Source organism: Anser brachyrhynchus, assembly GCF_964034855.1.
Source record: "Anser brachyrhynchus genome assembly, chromosome: 3".
NCBI lineage: Eukaryota > Metazoa > Chordata > Aves > Anseriformes > Anatidae > Anser > Anser brachyrhynchus.
This window is the reverse complement of record NC_137696.1, coordinates 66251001-66272634: the sequence shown is the minus strand read 5'-3', so window position 1 is coordinate 66272634 and position 21634 is coordinate 66251001. Positions and strand designations below refer to the sequence as shown.

The following is a 21634-nucleotide window of genomic DNA, read 5'->3' as shown; positions in this document are numbered from 1 at the left end:
TTCCATTTAATTAATTTCCCTTTACATTTCTTTCCTTTCATTTCATTTACTTTAATTTAATTTCATTTACTTTTAATTGACTTTACTTTACTTTACTTTCCTTCACTTTCCTTTACTTTCCTTTACCTTTACCTTTCACTTTCCATTACCTTTCCTTTCCTTTCCTTCCTTTCCCTTTCATCTTCCCTTTCCTTTCCTTTACTTTCCTTTCCTTTACTTTCCCTTCTCTTCCTTTCCTTCCTTTCCTTCCCTTTCCTTCCTTTCCCTTCTCCTTCCCTTTCCCTTTCCTTTCCCTTTCCTTTCCTTTCCCTTCCTCTTCCTTACCTTCCCTTTCCCTTCCTTTCCTTCCCTTTCCCTTCCTTCCCTTTCCCTTCCTTCCTTTCCTTTCCTTTCCTTCTCCTCTTCCTTTCCCTTCCCTTTCCCTTTCCTTCCCTTCCCTTCCCTTCCACCTCCCTCCAAAACACCACCCTAATAATAATAATACCTCATACCTCTACAACCAACCAACCAACCAACCCAACCCAACCCAACCAACCCAACCAACAACCCAACCAACCAACCAACAACAACCCAACCAACAACCAACCAACCAACCAACCAACCAACCCAACAACCACAACCAACCAACCCAACCAACAACCCAACCCAACCCAACCCAACAACCAACCCAACCAACCCAACAACCAACCAACCCAACCAACAACCCAACCAACCCAACAACCAACCCAACCAACCCAACAACCAACCAACCCAACCAACCCAACCCAACAACCAACCAACCCAACCCCAACCAACCCAACACCAACCAACCCAACCCAACCCAACAACCAACCCAACCCACCCACCCAACCCACCCAACCAACCCAACCCACCCCACCCAACCACCCAACCACCAACCAACAACACCCCCAACCCAACCCACCCACACCCAACCCAACCAACCCAACCCCAACCCAACCCACACCAACCCAACCAACCAACCCACCCAACCCAACCCAACAACCCACCCTACCCAACCCAACCCAACCCACACCCAACCCTTCCCAACCCAACCCAACCCTACCCATCCCTCCCAACCAACCCAACTCCCAACCCAACCCAACCCAACCAACCCTCCCAACCCCAACCAACCCCCAACCCACCCTCCACCAACCCATCCACCAACCCTACCCTTCCCATCCTTCCCAACCACCTTCCCTTCCCATCCCTTCCAACCCTTCCCTTCCTTCCCTTCCCTCCCTTCCCTTCCCTCACCTTCCCCTTCCCTTCCCTTCCCTTCTCCTTCCCTTCCCTTCCCTTCCCCTTCCCTTCCCTTCCCCTCCCCTTCCCTCCCCTCCCTTCCCTTCCTCCCTTCCCTTCCCTCCTCCCTTCCCTTCCCATCCCTTCCTTCCCTTCCCTTCCCTCCCTTCCCTTCCTTCCCTTCCCTTCCCTTCCCTTCCCTTCCCTTCCCTTCCCTTCCCTTCCCTTCCCACCCTTCCCTTCCCTTCCCCTTCCCTTCCCTTCCCTCCCCTCCCCTCCCCTCCCCTCCCCTCCCCTCCCCTCCCCTCCCCTCCCCTCCCCTCCCCTCCCTTCCCCTTCCCTTCCCCTTCCCTTCCCCTTCCCTTCCCCTTCCCTTCCCTTCCCTTCCCTTCCCCTTCCCTTCCCCTTTCCTGCCCTTCCCTCCCCTTCCCTCCCCTTCCCTCCCCTTCCCTTAACCTTCCCTTAACCTTCCCTCCCCTTCCCTTAACCTTCCCTTAACCTTCCCTTTCCCTTAACCTTCCCTTAACCTTCCCTTAACTTTCCCTTAACCTTCCCTTAACCTTCCCTTAACCTTCCCTTAACCTTCCCTTAACCTTCCTTCCCTTTCCCTTTCCCTTTCCCTTTCCCTTTCCCTTTCCCTTTCCCTTTCCCTTTCCCTTTCCCTTTCCCTTTCCCTTTCCCTTTCCCTTTCCCTTTCCCTTTCCCTTTCCCTTTCCCTTTCCCTTTCCCTTTCCCTTTCCCTTTCCCTTTCCCTTTCCCTTTCCCTTTCCCTTTCCCTTTCCCTTTCCCTTTCCCTTTCCCTTTCCCTTTCCCTTTCCCTTTCCCTTTCCCTTTCCCTTCCCTTCCCTTCCCTTCCCTTCCCTTCCCTTCCCTTCCCTTCCCTTCCCTTCCCTTCCCTTCCCTTCCCTTCCCTTTTTTCTTTTCTTTTTTTCTTTTCTTTTTTCTTTTCTTTCCTTCTCTTTCCTTCTCTTTCCTTTTCTTTTCCTTTTCTTTTCCTTTTCTTTTCTTTTTTCTTTTCTGCCTCCATTCACAATCGGATTTTTAGTCTGGCCAGTGGGTGCTTTCCTCCGGTTTCTGACTTACTGTCCATTCTTCCTCTTACGTGTGACATTTCTCCACTAGGCAACTTGATTCTTTTTAAATTTTCTCAGGGCTATGGAAGGGTTAGGAGTCCTAAGGGAGGTGAATAAAATGAGGAGGAAGAGCTCAAAACCTGATGATAAAAATGATATGTTGTAGGGTTATTATATTCATCAGATAGCTTTATGACAGTCATATCTTGTTTGCCTGTGTTGTGCAGTTATCATTGGAATATGCTGGTGGAGAGGCAGTTCAAACAACAAACTTGAGAGCAGCCATTTTGAGTGTAGAACCCCTGGAGAAAGCCACGTTTGCTCTCTAGCTGACTACCAGTAATGTCTACATAGTTTAAAATAATTAAATGTATTTTGAAAAGAAAAATAGAGAGAAAGGGACCTGGTCACACTACAGGAGATTTTTTTTTTTCCCCTGACGTGTGGCTGGGCTCTCACCTTGACTTCACCCTACAGAAGAAAAGACTGATCCTCCAGAGCCTCCTATGGCTGTGGGGCTGGCCAGCCTTCTGCCCCTACTAAAATCTCAGGTGGCTAAGGGAGAAGGAGAAAGCTGCAAGTATGGACAGGGGTGGTGTGTAATAGCATGCTTAGTGAAATGAATGTAGCAGTTTCTAAGATGCCAAGATAATTAACTATTTAAGCAGGTCAAATTGTCAACTAATGTAGAGCAACAAAGAAATATTGGTAACAAGTGTTAATGTTATTGGTGCCTCTGCTTTATATAGGCATTTTCTTGGTGCTTGATACTGATGCGGATCATGAAAATATTCTCAGTCTTACAGTATCAAAGAGATATATGTCAAGCTCTATGTCTGGATCCTCAGAGCACTTATGAATAGTCACCATTCAACAGTCTTTTGAGTCTGTAATATTATAGTAAAACAGTTATACGTCAAAATTCAAAGTGAAGACTTGTCTACAAAATTGTTGCTGTGGCTTTCTTTTTTGCAAGATTTACATTTTTGTAATAATTAGTTTGCAGATTCTTGGATACAGAGAAAACCAGAAAAAGAGATGTTTTCACATAGCCTATCATACATGGGTTACCTACATTAAAAAAATAAAAATTAAAAAAAAAATAAGTATAAGATTATTAAAACAGGAAAGACAGAAAACAACATCCCAGGGAATGGAAATAGCACTTTTTCCAGATCTCAAACTCATCTGAACGTGTTCAAAAACGGTTCTGTCCTTCTTTGGGAAGAATTTTGGCAAGAATGTGGAAAGGACACTGGAAATAGGAAGGAGCAGAATGCGGCTAAGGAGTGAGAACAGTTCCCATGGGGGAAAAAAAAAATAATATAAAAGCTGGACAGCAGTGATTTCAGCTGTGGCTCTTATTTGCATTTATGTGGGCATGGTTTGGTCATTTGGCAGAAAATGTTGTTTTGCAGTATCCATTAAACAGAGGAAAGTTTCTCATTTTCATATGGTTCATTTTAAAAACTGGATCTCTCAAAGGAATTTAAAACTACTGGAGGCTCTGAGATGGCCCCATGGTTGAAGAGGAATTTTGAAAGTATGTAACTCCACTCACCATTTATGCAGTCCTCAGAAAATAAAAAGCACATCATTACAAGAAGTTATCTTCTTAAGTTTCCATTTGTACATTTGAAATCTGTGGAAAATGCACAAATTGCCAGTAAGCCATTAATTCAAATTAAATATTTAATTATATGGGTTAAATGAGAAGATGTACCAACTACTGAGCTGAACATTATTGCTGCAAACCTGGTGTAATTCTGGACAATCTGAAGCTAGACCAGATTTATAGCAGGGAAATTTAAAGAACAGATGGGTTGATAGACCTCTAGATCTTTTTCCATTGTTTATATTCTTACTTTTCAGTGCAAAACATTACTTTTCCTTGACAAGTAGAAATAGCTGTTTATACAGAGAAACGTGATGTTTATGCAGTTTCTTAAAGTGTATTTTTTAGGGTTAGCCCCCAAAATGAGATAAATGCAACTCTGAAATGCACAGAGGAGTAAGAGATTCCAGCAAGAAAAAAATGTTTCTACAGCAGTGCAAAACACATCTGTCCAAAACCAAGAAACTCTCTCTGCACAGGGAGGGTTGTAAATCTTTTATAGCCATGCTATTAGCAGAAGATGCTGCCCCTGACACCAGCACCAGGAAGCTCCCCGGAGGGCAGGAGCAACCCTTTGGTGCTCTCCCCGGGAGGGCTGGCAAGTTCCCCGAGCCGTGGTGCCAAAGCAAGGCAGGTTCTCTGTGCCTCTCTGCTGTCCCCATGCACCCACCAGTCCCACGGCAGCACACTCAGGACTGTGGCCAGTTTGTAGGCATTTGGTGGCCTCCAAACACCACCTCCAATGTGAAGGCAAAAACGGAGGAGGGAGGCAGCAAGCAGCAAGCATGTAGGATCCCAGCTAGGTCACTCCAGACCCTCATGGCCCTGGAATAGCTCCACAGAAAGCAAAGAGCCTTGTTCCTCATTCAGAGCTGTGCCTGAAAAGAGGTTTGCCCCCTAGCTATGTTCCTCTTTCAGGTATTGGGAATTAACAGCTTTTTAAATGATCCTCTGAGCCACTACCAAAGTCTTACTGCTGTTGATGCTGTTGCTGCTCAGTACAGAAAAGTCTTACTGCTGTTGATGCTGTTGCTGCTCAGTACAGAAAGAAGAGTAAGTGCTAACCATGGAAAATTCGTCACTGAAAAAAAAATAATAATTTCCTAAACTAGCATATTAGCAACTATCTGTATATGAGAAGGTGAGACCATACCTGCTCAGGAGCTATTTCCTCGTCACGAACTGGCGCAACCTGCAAATACAGCACAATAGTGACTCATCCCACATGGAGCCCACAGCTTGGCAGCTGCCTACTTTGGTCTGACTCTGGATTACAGCCCGCTGGAAACATCTCAGCAACAGAATGACGCAGATATTAAATATTCAGAAAAGATAAGGAGACAATAAATCTGTTCTGTCACAAGCCGGTTGCATATGCAAAGATGAATGAATCTGAAATAAGTTAAAGCCAGGCTCATGGAAAGAAGCATACAAAATAAAAACGAATGTTTATTATGGTTAAAGTCTAGATGGAGCTAACAGCACTGAAGTGTTGCTACTAAGATAGCCTCATGGTTTCTACCTCAGGACTCTACTTTCAATTTTGTTAGACTTTGACAAGCTTTAGCAATTTGAGTTATTTTAGAAAATTTGATGTGTCTACCCAAGACTTTCAAAAAAAAAAAAACACAACCACAGTACTTCAACAGTATCTGAGAACAAGACAGAGTTGAGCCCTGAGCATAACGTGTGTGGCTCTGGTCACAGCGTCTCCCTGGGGACTTGGTGTTGGGGCAGGTTAGGGAGATAAGAAAGCATGGGCCTGGCAAGGTGGCACAGGGGACATGGGACTGAACAGGAGGGACAATTCGTGGTGAAAGGAAGGTCTTGGAATGTCACATTTTGGTTTGGAAGGGTGGCTGCTTTACGGGAAGCCACTGAAAAATAAAATGGCCCATAAAGTCTTATATGTCAATAAGAAATCTCCTGGAGCCTGTTCTCCACAGTACTCTCTGCCACCTTTCACAAATGTTGGATTTGCCTATGGTAGGCACATGTTGTTTGCCTAGAAACACTGAGCAAATCTGAATGTTTCTAATCGCCCATCTGTAAGCCCAACAGACTGCAGATGCCAGCTCTGCTGCACCGTGGGCCATTTTTAAGGGGAGGAACCTACCTGTGCCATCTTCTGCTTCTACAGTTGTTTTCTGCTGTAGGAAGCAGCAGCACTGTGCATGAGCATCTCTGGTGCCATGGCACTGAAGGTGCAGCAGTTCAACCTACACAGAAACTACCAGCTTCAGAAGCTGTGCCCTTTCATGCCCACCCTCTGTTGCCCCATCTCAGGAAGATATGCATGGGCAGTCTGACTTTTCACCAGAACACCTTCCTCAGCAGCTGCCATATGTCATTTAAATATGCTTTGGGATCACCAAATAGGAGGTAAGGACCTAATGGATTCAGTTTGAATTTGATTTATTATTTGCTATCAAGTTTCTGCTTGCAAGCCATCTACTGCACAATACCTGTGGGACTGGAAGGAACAGATGGCAGGAACAGGAGGTTTACATCCTTAGATGGTTCTCCACCAGCCTGCATAACTTTTTGTTCTTGCAAGTGATGGTTGGTGGAAAAAAAAGAAAAAGTAAATCTCTCTCTCTCTCCCTCTCTCTGTGTGTCTCTCTGTTTTGTTGTTGTTGCTGTTTTCCCTTTTCCGGTGAGCAATGTTATTCACATCTGCAACCTTTGCTGCTTCTTCTGTTCCTTGCAAGCCCTGTGTGTCCACATGGACTAATGCTCTAAGTGGACCCTTGTACAGGTCCCTATTCTCATTTCCATCCCTTCTATCATGCTCTATATGCATCTGTTAACACGTGGTATTAGGTGGGTCATTGAACATCTTCATTTTCTGGGTTCACGCCAAGAGCTGATTTTTACAAGTAGCTTGCAATTACAGCTGAAGTCAGTGATAACAATGTTTTGAATGCTTTTTAAATATATAAAGTATTTTTGTAATATGTAATATATTCTGGCATCTCAAGTTATTTTTGGCTACTGTAAACATCAGTTTATTTGCACTTCATCTCCTCCTCTATGCAAGAGGATACAAATTATTCCTTAGTTTGTGGAAGTGCTGCTATGGCAAATGTTCATAAGATATCAAGATATCATCAAATGATAAGCCTTAGAAAATCAAGGAGGGCTATGTGTTGCATCCTTGGTGAAAGAAGAGCAATGATCTGTAAGAAAAGATTCAGTAAAAAACAACTGGCATTGTAAGACTCTCTTGGTAAAATCCAAGAGAGGTTACATGAAGTAACTGTTGTAGGAACCCCAAGTGAGAGAGGTTGCATGCCTACTTTTGATTTAGTCTAACGCTGAACTTGGAAGAATCCCTGCAAACAGAGGCTAATGTTAACATGAATAAACAATCTGAATGTTTAGTACAACATTAAAGAAAGGCTTAGGAAGTCTTCAACAAAAATGAATGTTTAAACCTGTTGCTAAGCAATGTAAATGATCAAACTTAAGTTTTATTGTTTTAAAACTCTGGTCTTTATAAATAAAGCCATCTGATACTCTTGAGGTATAGCTAAATGACATCTGTTATGAAAGGCACCATACATGTACTTTTACCCACACCTGCCAAACCTTTCTATCTTTCAGTCTAGCTACCAGGAAGTACATCATTGTGCATTAATGGCTGTGTTTTAATAGCTTGCTCTTCCCTTTTTTATCTCAGTGTCAGATATATTTGATTTCTGCTTGGGCAAACATAATTATTATTCTTTCAAACAATAACTTTCCATGAATGGATTATAACGTGCTTTTGCAATTTGGAATCACGGTATATCCCAAATTGCAAGGGACCCACAAGGATCATCGAGTCCAACTCCTGGCTCCACACAGGACCACCCAAAAATGAAACCATATGTCTGAGAGCATTGTCTGAACATTTTTGAACACCAGTGCTGTGACCACTGCCCTGGGCAGCCTGTCCCAGTGCCCGACCACCCTCTGGGTGCAGAACCTTTCCCTCACACCCAGCCTGACCCTCCCCTGTCCCAGCTCCATGCCGTTCCCTCGGGTCCTGTCGCTGTCCCCAGAGAGCAGAGCTCAGCACCTGCCCCTCCGCTCCCCTCGTGAGGGAGCTGCAGGCCGCCATGAGGCCTCCCCTCGGCCTGCTCTGCTCGGGGCTGAACAAACCAAGGGACCTCAGCTGCTCCTCATACGTCTTGCTCTCTAGAGCCTTCACCATTTTCGTAGCCCTCCTTTGGACACTCTCTAATAATTTTATGTCCTTCTTAAAGTGTTGTGCCCAAAACTTCACACAGTACTTGAGGTGAGGTGGCACCAGAGCAGAGCAAGACAATCCCTTCCCTCGACTGGCTAGCAATGCTGTACTTCATGCACCCTAAGACATGGCTGGCCCTCTTGGCTGCCAGGGCACACTACCAGCTCATGTTCAACTTGCCATTGACCAGAACCCCCAGATCCCTTTCTGTGGGGCTGCTCTCCAGCCTCTCATTCCCCAGTCTGTATGTGTGGGAGGGTTGCCCTGTCCAAGGTGCAGAATCCAGTACTTGCTGTTGTTAAATTTCATATTGTTGGAGATTTGGTTATGTTACCTGTTGTGTCCAACTCAGTGTAAGAACATCTCTGAGAAAGTTAGAGACGACAACTACTAACCAAGGAGGGGGTGGAAGAAAACAAATGTTTGTACATTTTGGACCAATTTTTGTACAGTTCAGTTTGCCAGCTGGGTGACAAAACAAAGTATTAGGAATTCTATGGGGCCGGTGAACCTAACTGCTGCCAAGGTAGAAGCTATATGGATCACCAGCTATAGGATCTCTCCTGGGCAGAGCCAATGGCTTCCAACCCTGGCCAGGCCCTGCTAAGTGGTGTGAGGGCTACCATGCAGGGTAGACTGAAAAGAAGACAGAGTCCAGCTGTCTGAATTCAAAAATAAATGTAGAACATCCCTTTCTCTGCAGATGCATGATCAGCAGATGTAAACTGACGTACCAACATTGATTTTAGTAGTAGTATATCTACCTCACTGTTGCCTTTTGCCTTTATCAGACCTCAATGAAAAGATCATTAGGTTAAGATGTTTGGCTCTTAGTGGAGACAAACTGAAAAAAGGAAAAAGAGAGAGCATGTTAGATAGCAGTATTTAGCTAGCACAATAATAAATGCTATATGAAAAACTTTGGAAGGTCTCTGGCAAGGATTGGGGAGTATATCCAACAAAGTATATAATATAGCAGTGACTACCTCACTAGGCCTAAAGTTCACTCTATTCTTTTTGCTCAATTTAAGGGACTTGGTGCTAAAATGTTAAAGCTTCTTGTTATTGTATATTTTCCCTAAGATTTTCATAAATGTTTCAGAATGATGTTTTGATCTTTTCAAAGCTATTCATAAATTTGACAGAAATTACTAGGGAAGTTTTGCCTGAAAATTAAACTGAGCTGGATATTTTTGGTGGTTGGTGTCTGTGAGGAAGAAAAAGAATTCAAACACAAAGTTTCTGCATTAACAGTGAGGGTTCAAAATCACTGGAATTGCTCAAGCCACTAGATGATCATTAAGGCTTTGCAGCACTTCAGTTTTCTCTGAAACTATGAGACTTCCTTGTGCTTTTTTTCCCATGAATACTCATCACAAAATGATATCAAGCAGTGGGCATATGTTTATGTTACACCTGAAACAGAAGCTGAAATTTTGTTTTCCAAAGGTTCTAGACAATTGAAGGAATTAGGCTTTGAGGCCCAGATATGAACCTCACGTCTTAGCACATGGTAGTCCTCATGCAAACAATTAGTCCAGCTCTTTGCCAAGTTTTAGCTCTTCACTAATGCTTATAATTCCTCAAAAAGTCAACACAGCTTTCATGAAAAGCAGCTACACCTGTGTGTAGTAATTTTCATTACTGAAATCTCTTTTCTAATTTCTACCTAGCAGATGGGAAGATAAGTGCATAGCTGGTTAGCTTTCTTAGAATTCACCATAAACTCTTCTAGGTGAATAGGATTTGTTGCATTCTTCTCCAGCTTCAGAAAGATTTTTATAAATTAAAAAATAAATTATAAATATTAAATTATAAAATATAAAATATAAATGTCAGTGGTATTTGAAAGCTACTGTGGTCTATATGGTGAAATATCTTTCCATATTTTTATGTCTTTTCCTTCTTTGTTTTAGTTAAGAATTACATTACAGACAAATATTTTATTGTCAATTCTATTTCATAGCTTCAATTTCAATTGAAATAGTTGAGTAATTTCAATTAATAGAATGTGTAGTAAACTTCAGTATCCACAGTATCAGATTATTCCAATTTTAGTTGGTCTTGTTCTGCCATTAAAAAATATTAACTCCTTCCTACACTTCTTTTTACTCCTGCATCCTTACAGCATCACTGCTACAAGGCTAGGAGGTCATCAAAATCCACATTAATGTTAAAAGCAGTAAATGATGATGGATAGGCAGAGTTAAAATCATGTAACTACAGTGTGCTTTTTATATTGTATATATTTCTAGTGCAAATTCACTACTGCCGTGAGAATATCTGAACAGACAATGGAGTATGACTTACAAACTTAAAATATCGAATGGTTGCTGTAAATATTTTAATACTTTTACAGATGGAGGCTACAAGTGCCTTTGTTAATTCTCAATTGTTTTCTAAACTGATAGATGAATTAAGATATTGCTGTCAATAAGCTAAGGTTCTGCTTCACCAAGACCAGTCATCTCTAGCTTTTCTAGCTGATACACAGGTAGACACTAGGTAAGACTGTTATGGATATCCGTGGCTTCTGTAGGAAGTGCTGTTTGTCTACAGCATCAGTTTTTGGGAGGTTCATTTTTAGAAGGTGTGCTGTAATTACTTCTGTGTTGGGCTCCATGACATGTTACAGACTTCCATAAGCCTGAGAAGCATTCCTATATTAGCTGTGGTAAGCCTTATAATAATTACTGATGTCTTTATTAACCTTTGCAAGTTATTGCTCTTTTTCAGTTTTCCTGCCTTGATGGTGGACAGTGACATGGCAAACAATATCTGGATGAGGTGGGGCTAGAGTTTGATTCTTGGTTAATTAGAAATATATGAATTCTTCACCTCAAACACAGGTCATGGCCATTCTGTCTGTCATCCACTAAATCTGCACTGAATCTGTGTACTTAGGAATGATTACTGCCAGTAATTCACATGTGATAACACGAGTTGTTCATAAACGTTTAGTATTGTATTATCGTGGCTAATAGTTGTACAATCTCTGACTGTGCCTCACTGGTCCATGCTATTTAATGGATAACTTGAGGTTATAATGATTAAGATATGTGTACAAGAACAAGGCTGTAGTGTCCTGTTCTCTTAAAAATAACAGATTATTATGATTCTGTCACTCTACTGTTGCTCAAGGTCTGCTTGCTTTAATTCAATGTGGACAATATAATACATTAGATTTTACCCAGAGCTTAAGTTTTGCCAAAGGTGTTACCAGTCTTACTTAAGTCAGCCATAAGATTTGGATTACATTTATTTTAATGCGGTATTTTTCTACCTTCATCTGAAGTCTTGCATCAGTAAAACCTATTAAGGACTTGTTTTTCCCTCTGTACGATCAGAGACACTGTGTAAAGGAGTGTCTTGTTTGCTTTGGCCACCATCAGGGAAGAGTATTGACAAGAGAAGAGAAAGCTTTTCCAGTTCCGAGAAGGATGGAGTTCATGAGGATACCATCTGGAGTAGCTTATGGGGTGGAGTCACTGACATGAATTACATTAAAAAATAATTTGATTCTTCTTTGGCATATCTATCCCAGAGTCAGCAAACACTCTTGTTCTTTCAGAAACTCAAATACTTTCCCCTAAGGAAAACATAGGAGAGGCTATTTATTTGTTTGTTTGTTTGTTTATTTATTTCCCAAAAGATGAACTAAATTCTCTCTTTTCTAATTTCTAACTAGTGGGTGGGAAGATAAGTGCATAGCTGGTTAACTTTCTTAGAATTCAACATAAACTCTTCTAGGTGAATGGGATTTGTTGCATTCTTCTCCAGCTTCAGAAAGATTTTTATAAACTTCATGTCCATTTGGAATGCATGAAATACTCAGGATTTAGAGTATGAACATCTTGCAAAATGCTGTTTTGAGAGTGACACTGATGATCTGTGAAGCATGGAACATCTAAAATGTCCCAAAAATCCTCTTTTTTTTTTTTTTTTTTTAAGATTAACATGTAAAGCTATTGATGCCAACCAGTGAAATAATATTTTAGTCAGGTGATTTGACTGCAACAAAAACAGAAGTTAAATTACGTTCACATGCAGCTACAGTAGAAGTTCCTCTTTTTTTTTCCCCCCTCTCACTTTTTTTTTTTTTTCCCCATGCTAGCAAATCTAGGCAGGTTAATAAAAGCATATTTTGCCTGAAGTGCTGAAGGTGCAGCTGAGTAAGAGATGGAGGTGAGTGGCAGGGTTCATAAGAAGGAGGTCCCTGGAGTTTGCTGCTCTTTCAGCACCTGTGTGGTAAGAGGGCTGCAGGAAGCAGCCTTTTTAAAATTTTAAGGTCATTTTCAGTATTGGAGTTTGAATGTCAGGGTAGCACTTGCCTTTCTCAGAGCATTTGTGAGGCACTGGCTACTCTTTTACCTCTTTAGGGGCACATGGATGAGTGAGCAGCACTTGGAGGATGGATGGGAAAGCACCACCTTGGGAACCACCCCCAAGGCAAAGCTCCTGGCTGCTCAGCTGCAGAGACACATCTCACTATATGTGTGTGACCCCAGTGAAAATCAATGGACCTACATGGTCAACATGATGACGCTGCAGATCTTCACAACCAGCATGCTTATTCTTGTTTGCCCTTCAGAAACTGCTGCCAGTTACAAACCAGAGAAGAGGTTCCTGGAGTGTGCCAAACTGGCTCGGGGAGCAGGGATCAGCTCCCACCCATCAGCATGGTCTTCTACATCTGGATATTATGGACCCTGTACCCACTACACACCCAACAGTACTGCCACTGGGGGGTCAACTTCTCTCTCAATCAAAACCTGTTTGATGAAGGACTGTCCTGGGTTACAACCATAGGCCAGGTGAGAAAAGGGTGAGATGCTAGACAAGCCACAAGGAAACACAACCTTGAGGGCTTGCAAGTTTGAATAACTACTCCCAAATAGCACAGTCCCTCCCCTGAATATGAGCTCAGATGTTTTATTTCCAGGATGAAACAAATCCTAGGAAGAACCTCCAAAGTTGGGTGCTGAGAACCAGCACCACAAGGTAAACAGAAATCAGAGGATTACAACAAATTCTGGATAACGTATGTTGGTGTGCTTGTGGTGGGAAGCCACAGAGTTTTTCTTATGTGCCATAGTTAGGGCAGCTCAATGCTAAGCATAGTGCATGCTGTATGCCAGTGATGTGAAGGGCAGCAGGTACAAAAGACTATGGGATAAATATTAAGGCAGGGACTACTCCAAGGCATACGTGGTGAAATGAGGCCTGTTTGCTGCAGAACATGGTAGATATAAACCAGGCCCAGGGCTGCCAAGTTTCACATGTCCCAGTTAATGCGACAAAGATATAATAATGGCTGGAAGTCCCAAATAATGCACATTTCTCACACTACATGGTCAAATGTGTCTCGGGTACTAAAACATTACATATTTCCTTCATTTTCACAGTTCCGAAGAAATTTTACAAATATCCAGTGGAATGTTCTAGTATACTATGTTTATATGGTAAGTCTGATCTGAAATGCTTGGACCCAGCATGTGTACGCCATGCATGCCAGGTGTGACATGCAAGCTTAGAGGGACTGCAGAACTGAAGATCCTTTACCAAGCAGACGTGGTGTCTGTGTGGAAAACCACTTTCTCTCTCTGAGGCTACACCTAAAACCATTTTAAATCTGTTTTTTTCTTCATTGTAAAGTACCTTGGTCTGAATGTCATCAAGGCCCATTGAGCATTAGGAAGGCCCTGCTGAATGGTGTGTAAGGCTGAGGAACATGGACACTTATTCATGCAGCGTTCATGCAGTCTGAAAAACAGGAAGGGGCGGAAGGGACAACAAGGCTTCTTTGGGGAAGATTTGTTCAGCAGTAAATTGGCAAACTTCACATTTCACACATTTCAGTATCAGTGTCTGACTAGCATTATCCTGGCAACCTACATTATATCTTTGAAAAAAAAATATTCTAATCAGAGACTTCATGTGACTGAGCATAAATAATAATTGCATTGGCTCAAGCACTATTTAAATGATGTACCACTGATATAGGTACACAACAGAGTGTTCACATCTCTTTCTCCTAAATAAACTCAACCGCCACAGCTGCTAAGCAGAAGTGTAAGATATAGAACAGGAATGATAGAGGATAACTGCCACAAATCATGAGGAGTTCATGGATCACCATGGGAAATTCTCATCTTGTCTATGCTGACTGTGTAACAGTTAAGGAGTTACATTATGGGGAGTTTCGCAGGGGATGCTTCAGGTCCTTTTCATAACGTCTTCCAAAAAGCGTTGCTGTTAAGAGTGGTTTTGATGTGCTATTCTTACTTTCCAGACGTCCATCAGGTAGCACCTAGTTGAAAAGAGAAAGAGTGATTCTATTACCCACTAACAGAGTGGAAGTATTGCATGGCACAGAAGGGATAGGCCTTAGAGGTCAAATAATTATATACAGCACTTTTTAAAGACAATCCTCTGTCTCATGCATGGAAATGTCCCTGCACTTCAGGCACTGAAACAGAGCTCAGAAAATTGAAGTATCATGCTCAGCTCTGCCACTGCCTTCCTACATTTCCTTGGACCTGAAAGTCTTTACAGTCCCTCCAGCTCCATCTTTGTAAGAAAGATCATTTCCTCCATCTCATAAGAATACGAGAGTGGCAATAACTGGTTTGTTATGTTTTCATTAGTTACTTGTACACGGTGATGCAGGTTATATCTAGGACAGTAATATTAAATCTTTTTTGATTTGTAGACCCCTAAACAATTTCCAGATGGAAGTAAAGAGAATTGCAGTATACTGGACATATGTTGCTTTTCTTAGCTACTTTTTACAGATCTGTCTAAAATCATTGTACACAAACTATGGGTACCTGTAACTTTTAAAGAGCCTCTGTGACAGTCAATACGCACGTATATGATATGATAAACTTGTTTCCTCTAAAGCTCTACAAGCCTTTTTTGCTGACTTCATTGTCTCTTGAAAGCTATTAAACAACTCTTACAAATCAATAAAGATTTCATCTAGTCTTTTACATAAATGTAATCTGAAGTTTATGAATGGAAACATATTTTGACAGAAATATATGAAGTTCCATGTAAAAAAGTAATAAAACTGACAAACCCCTTAAAAATACCTTTTAGTATTCTTAACTGCATTGGATCTCTATCCTTATGCATAATACTCATTACTAATTGAAAGCTGCTATTTATAGCTTCGGGCTGTGAAATGGGAATGCATACTTGCTAAAAAAAACACTGAAGAGATTCTCAGCCTTAGCATCTATATGTTCTTCTCAATGAGGATGAACTCAATCCATGCATTTAAATGTCCTCTTGAGTTATGTTCTATAGAACCGAAGTGGTTCCGACTTAGCTGCCATAGCAGTTTCCCTTCCAGTACCACGGCCTGGAAAACCTCATGTCAAACAGTTCCAGAGTGCCCCATTACCTCAAATTCCCCAGGGGCCAGCTGCACCCCGCTGTACAAGACCTCTGGAAAGACGTAGTTAGTGCCAAACGTGCCGCTGAGGGAGAACATGTCAAACTTGGTCTGCGCAGTCTCCACCGGCTGCCCACATGTGCTCAGGTCTGTGCTCCTACACTTGAGCAGCGTGCATACCTGTGGTGAGAGGATACAGAAAAGTAACATGCAGTAGGATTTCAATAATCAAGAGCTGGACTTGTTAGAAAGAAAATTTCTTATGATGCAGGAATGAACAAGTATTTTGGAATGATTCGTTAATTTTGGCATATACAACCCATTCTCAACCCTTCTGAACAGATTACCTGCCAATGGTATTTTATGACAGAACCATGAAGCCCATCAAATGCACCAAGTACATAAATTTCATCATTGTTCTTGTTTGACATCCTATAGGTCAAATGACAGCAGAGGTCATTCTGGCAAACTGTATAATTTCCATCTTCGTGCTTGAGTTCACTGAAAGTGAATATATCACGCCGGACAGCTCCCAGAAAAGTGTTATCTTCTGTAAAGTTTTTGACGCTTGTAGCGTATGAGCTCCAGTTGACAGCAGGAGGGTAGGTGGGAGAAAGACGGGGTCGTGCACTCAGCTCGGCTACCAGGAGACGTCCCTCCTCTGTCTCACTGTTGTAGTAGTAGGCAGCCGCTCCACCGGGCGTGAACAGCCCGCTCCCTGCAAACGACACGCACGGCGCCCACCGTCACCACCTCCTGGCGGGTGGCACCGTGGGCTCTGTCACCTGTAAACATGAGGCTATCTTCAGACAACTCGTTAATGAGAACTGTGGAAGAACTTTAAAGCGTGGAGACACTAAAATACACATCATAGTTAAAAAATAAAAATCTAAAATCCAAAGGTTTTGTGCTTCACTGAATCTTGAATCTGAGCCTTCAGAGGCAATTTCACACAAGGCCATATATATTTTTAACAACTTAGATTAATTATGACAGAAATTAGAGCTCTGGAAGTGACATATATGCCAAGAAGGAAACTGTGGGCATAATTACATTTCATAAAAGGAAACCTAGAGCAGTGCCCAAATTCAACACAGTGTCTTAACGGCAGACAAAAATGTTCCTTTGTGGCTTTCACTTCTGCTTTGGGGAGTAGTTACATATGCAGCTAGAACAATGTTTTCTCAGTTAACAGAAAAAAAATGGCAGTAGATATCTATTTGGATCAAACCAAAATATATCATCTCAAATTTTTCAGCAGCAACAAAAATCTGAAAATGTTTTATTCAATAAAAAGGAGAATTCCTCTTTTTTTTGTGTTATTAAGTTCTGTTTAAAACATTTTTATCCATTTAACTGTTGATTGAAATTCAAAAAAAAAAAAAAAACAAAAAACAAAAAACCAAAAAAATGCTGCCTCTAAAGAAGAGGGTGAACATTTAACTGAACCTTTGTGCCATTTCTGAAAGAAAACCTTGCTTTTGAAATACCAAAATTTAATGTCATTCTAATTTTACCTCTCCCTGAACTTTTAACATTTTCTTGCCAGTAGTGGTTTACTACATTCAATACAACATCAAGAATATTTTTAATCTTCTTGAAATACTATTTTCCAGAGACTTCGCTATTTTAAAACTATTTTAAAAATGTTGCCTGCTTCTGAATCCTGTACTATGAAGACTATTCCCCTTTTCCCCAAAGCAACTCACCTGTCATAGACATTCTGATGTTGTGAGTATTTGCTGACAATAAATTGACTCTCATGCCCATAGCCCAGGCAGAGTGAAACTCCACGGCAGTCAGAAAGGGCAGGACGTTCATCCAGGCCGTAGGGAAGAGCACTGTGTCCACCTGGAGCTCGCTCACCAGCACCACGGCAGGCTCCCGGAAAAGGATATCGAAGCAAGTGAAAATGCCAAACTTCCCAAAGGGTGTCTCGAAGGTGACAGCTTCTGGCTCTTTAGGGTAATTAAACTGTGTTTCTTGTCTAAATAGGTTGTACTGGAGGCAAAGAAAATGGCATATCAGAAACTAAAAATAAGGCAATATTACTAGCTGCCACTTTTTTATCTGAGATTAAAGCAAAACTGTGGGTTGAGATTCCTTTGGGTAAAGGTAGTTATCTGTATCTCAAAGGTCCCTCCATAGCCACTGGAGATCTCTTGAGGAGGCTCAGTGGCAACTGGGAATCAAAGGAGGTAAAACCCTCAGCCAGAGGTCTGTTGAGCATGGGTTGAATGCATCCCTGCTGTCTACTGGCAGCAGTGCTGAGCAAATGCTAACTGCTAAATGCTGCCAAGGCATCACCTGGGAAAGCGCTGCCTGGTTTGGCTAAAACTGTGCTGAGAACCAGCTAACATTTACTGAGCATGGCCAACTGTACCAATGTTTCATTCCAGTTTGCTCTCATTAATGTAGCTTTGAGGCATTTGATAGCCAGCATGCCTTCTGCAGCTGTGGTGCTCCTGGGAACGCTGCCCGATGGATCAAGTGTTTGCCTGCTCTTCCCTCTGGCCACAAGAGCCTTGCATTAGATTGGCTGTCACTCTACAATTGCCTAACATTATTGTATAAACCTGCTGAAATTGGTGCCAGAGATGAAAAGCATACTGATGATCAACTACAGGGTGATGCCGAAGTGCGTCTTTACCTTGTGGTAACGAGCCACCAGTTTCCCTTCCGAGTCAAAGACAACATTGGTGTTGTACTGGTAGCGACCGTCACTGGGGCAGCTGGGATCACTGGAATTGCACGACTTCTTGTCCCCAATGTTTGCAACCACATAGATGGAGTTATTCCTGGCCATGCAGCTGAGTCGTTCCAGCACTGGTGCCGGAGCAAATCTAAGGTGTTTTTGATGAAACAAGCAAAAGCATCAACAACAAAATTACAAGTTTAAGTTTGGATGGGGAGTGGATTCAAACTTACTATTCCACTAACTGCATATCCCCAGGTGGTGTAAAAGGGATAGATGGCTTCTGTTCTTTTTCTCCTCTCTGTTCATAGCATCATTTTAAATTTCTGGTGTCTTTTAGCTTTAAAAAATGGGCTCCCTGTGCTCTTCTTTCCTGTACCCTCATTGAGGCCAAGTTGTTATTTTCTGTGTGGATATAATTCTCAGCTAACATACATACAAAGCTATGGACAGCTTCAGAAAACAAGGGAGAAAAAAAAAGTCAATATATAGGTAATAACTTAAATATTAATTTTCAGGCAAATCTGAATCTCAGTTTCAAAATACCTTTTTAAAAACTCTTCACTCTGTTTAAGGCAGCTGTCTATAAACCATTGGTAAAGAGTGGTCACAACATTTACAGACCCGAGGACTCTTGAAATCTTGCTTCATAAAGCCCCAGAACAGAAGAATACTAAATCTTAGTTTAGAGGCAACCCTTATCCCCTTGGTGTCCCCTGCTGACACACATTCAGAGCAGCCTGGTGTGCCATAGCAGACTGTGCAAGCAGTTGGATTTCTAAAAGGCATTTCATTCAAATCTAGAGAAATATTTTGTGCTATTTGATTAAGAAATCACCCCAGCCACATGAGCTGAGATCCGAATCACCTCGTTTAATCTATGCTTTTGCCATGATAATTAACTGGTTTATAGTTACAGAAAACTTTCTCGAGTAGTCAGAAGTGGTAAGCTTTTGCATGATTTCAAAATTATGATGTTGCCTACAATTTCCTCATTTTCCTCCTTTTCTAATTTTCAAAAGTGAAGCGGTCTCAATGCTTTTTAGCTTGCATATTTCAATTACATTTAATTAAGAGTTCTTTTTGAAGCATTTAATTTATACAGCATTTGGGATCTTTAAGAGATTAAAAAATTCATCAGTTCTTAGGCATTTGTTAGGAGCACCTCACAACTCCATGGGACACCAGTTTAAAACCATACAAACCGCTGCAGAAGGAATCACCTTGTGGGATCAGTACAGGGAATCCAGTTCACCTCTGGATCAGGAATGTCCTCCAGGTACGGGTAGATGGCTTCTCTTGTGAAAACCCAGCCATAAATGCCATCCTCAGGAGTCACAATGATGTGCGCGCCCTGGCAGAAGAGGCTCTGTTAAGAAGTCTCCATCAATGCATCCCCGGGGCGGGGGGGTGTCAGCGGGAGGAGAACACACGATTAACACCACTCAGGATACATCTCGTACCTGCTGGGCTGCTTCCCTGATGGCTCCTTCCAAGATGTCCATGTTCCTGTTCATCAGGGCCAAAGCATCTTCAGGAGAAACTGTCTTATGAGCAGCACGTGGCAGGATGACGGCGTGCTCGTACACGGCTGCAATGAAGGTGTCTGAGGCCAGGGCCTGAAGGGCTGCCAGGGCAAACACCGCAGCGTGCACCACAGGCCGGGGAGGGACCATGGCTTCTGCCTGGCAGTTGCTTGAATGCTCTGAGTCTGGAACAGTCACGGGGAATATAAAGTAGATGGGAAGAGGAGGAGTAAAGTTTGTAACAGGTTTGTTTTGGAAGTAATCTTCTATTGAGTAATCTGGGGAAGTACAGTGCATGTCAACATTCAAGAACGTTCATTTATGGTAAGAAGAGAAAGAAACAGTTGCATGAATTGGATCATTTCCCATTTAAAATGCCATGAGTAAAAGGTGAACAAAAAGCTAAGAGAAAGTGTTAGGAGCAACAGTGGTCTACAGGAGTCTTTACAGAAGGATCTCTTACAAGTTCTGTTTGCACCATCTCCAGGCTTCCAAACTGATCTCTGGGCTAGCCCAGGCTCTCATGGTGAGGGCACACTATTCCATACAACCTCGCTGTGTTTGGCTTCTATCGGTTAAAAATGCAGCCAGGGCTGAAGGCAGACCACCTGCATGAAGTGGAGCGTAGCTGTAGCTGATACCACGTACAGTTATAAGCTGCGTGGTCCTGCCATGCCGCGTTCCTGTGGCCAATGACTTATTATAGCTGGAACACTTCAGAGTATCCTCCCTCCCAGGTACACACTGTGGTATATACTAACCCTTGAACTGTTCTGACCTTTTTGTCTAGAGCTGAAATAACCAACTTGTTTTGTGAAGATTAATTAAACAACAGACCTTTTTTGCTATTTTATGAAAAGCATTTTTTTCACAATAATTTGGAATTGCTTATAGCAAGCAATTTTTATTCCTCATGAAGAATAACTTTTTGCATAATATTTTGGAAATAGCACTTCACTACAGTAGCTCCAGGTGCTTCATTAACAGTCCACTGTTAGAAGCTGCGCCGTGCCTGTGAGGATGAAGGAACATAACCTGGCTAATCATCTTGACTTTTCAGTAAGACATCAAAGAACATATTCTTCATCCTGACAATATCTTCCTCTTCACTATGCAGCTCCATCCAGAAATCTTATTTCTGTCCATCAGCATCAAGGCCTCCTCAGGAGAAGCAGGCAAGAGCACGCTGTGCTCATAGACGGCTGCAATGTAGCTGTCCAGGGCCCAGGCCTCAAGAGCAGACAGCACCAAAACCACAGCAGAGGCACGAGCACTCAAAAGCCCCACACCTGAAGTCTGGAAGCCACCCAGGAGGAGGACAGGGGTGGGCAAAACAGGGGACTTTAATAGGGAAAGTCTTACAGAAACCTGGGAATTCTCCAGGGTGCCAGAAAGCCAACACAATACAATGCAATCACTGTGTCCCTAAAGACTCAAACATCAAAGGCCGGAGAGCCACAAGCATTGAGCAATCCTGCTCCACGGCTACACCACCGACAGAGAAGTCGCTGCTGTGCTGCAGCTGAAGAAACGCATTGCCGGCCAGATTCACCGAGTGTTCAGGCACGGCAGCACTGTAATAAGTTGAAGGCAAGCCTGGGTCACAGCGGGAAAACAAGCCAGAGGAGTTTAGGAAATCACAGCAAAGACCGGAACAGACACATTCCTGCGCAAAGTGCAGGGTGTGGGGTGCAGGCAGGGCTGCCAGAGGTGGGTGCTGCTGCCTGGGCACCGCCTGTGCCACCCCTGGCTCAGGGCTGTGGGGCCTCTGGGGGCCGCTCCACATCACAGCAGGGGTGCCAGCAGGCTGCTTTTCTGGGCAAACCTGTTAGCACACTGCTCAGTAACTGAGC

General features: G+C 42.6%; 1 protein-coding gene and 1 long non-coding RNA gene across 3 annotated transcripts; both read right to left on the bottom strand.

The window, feature by feature from the left end:
- Positions 1 to 2177: 2177 nt before the first annotated feature.
- On the bottom strand, positions 2178 to 5202 carry LOC308191445. 2 transcript variants are annotated; one of them, XR_013947994.1, is made up of 3 exons: positions 5081 to 5202; positions 3874 to 3954; positions 2178 to 2452 (listed from the first exon to the last, which is right to left on the bottom strand). It is a non-coding gene; the product is annotated as an uncharacterized lncRNA (long non-coding RNA). The 2 variants fall into 2 exon arrangements; XR_013947995.1 differs by having other exon boundaries at positions 2178 to 2412.
- A 5990-nt stretch (positions 5203 to 11192) lies between these two features.
- LOC308191711 (pantetheinase-like) lies at positions 11193 to 20243 on the bottom strand. Its single transcript, XM_080584407.1, is given in 8 exon segments — positions 11193 to 14362; positions 14364 to 14471; positions 15570 to 15740; positions 15908 to 16278; positions 17270 to 17561; positions 18211 to 18403; positions 19479 to 19609; positions 19719 to 20243. Coding segments are annotated over 8 exon segments (1650 nt in total). The 5' UTR covers positions 20079 to 20243; the 3' UTR covers positions 11193 to 14338.
- Positions 20244 to 21634: the final 1391 nt, after the last annotated feature.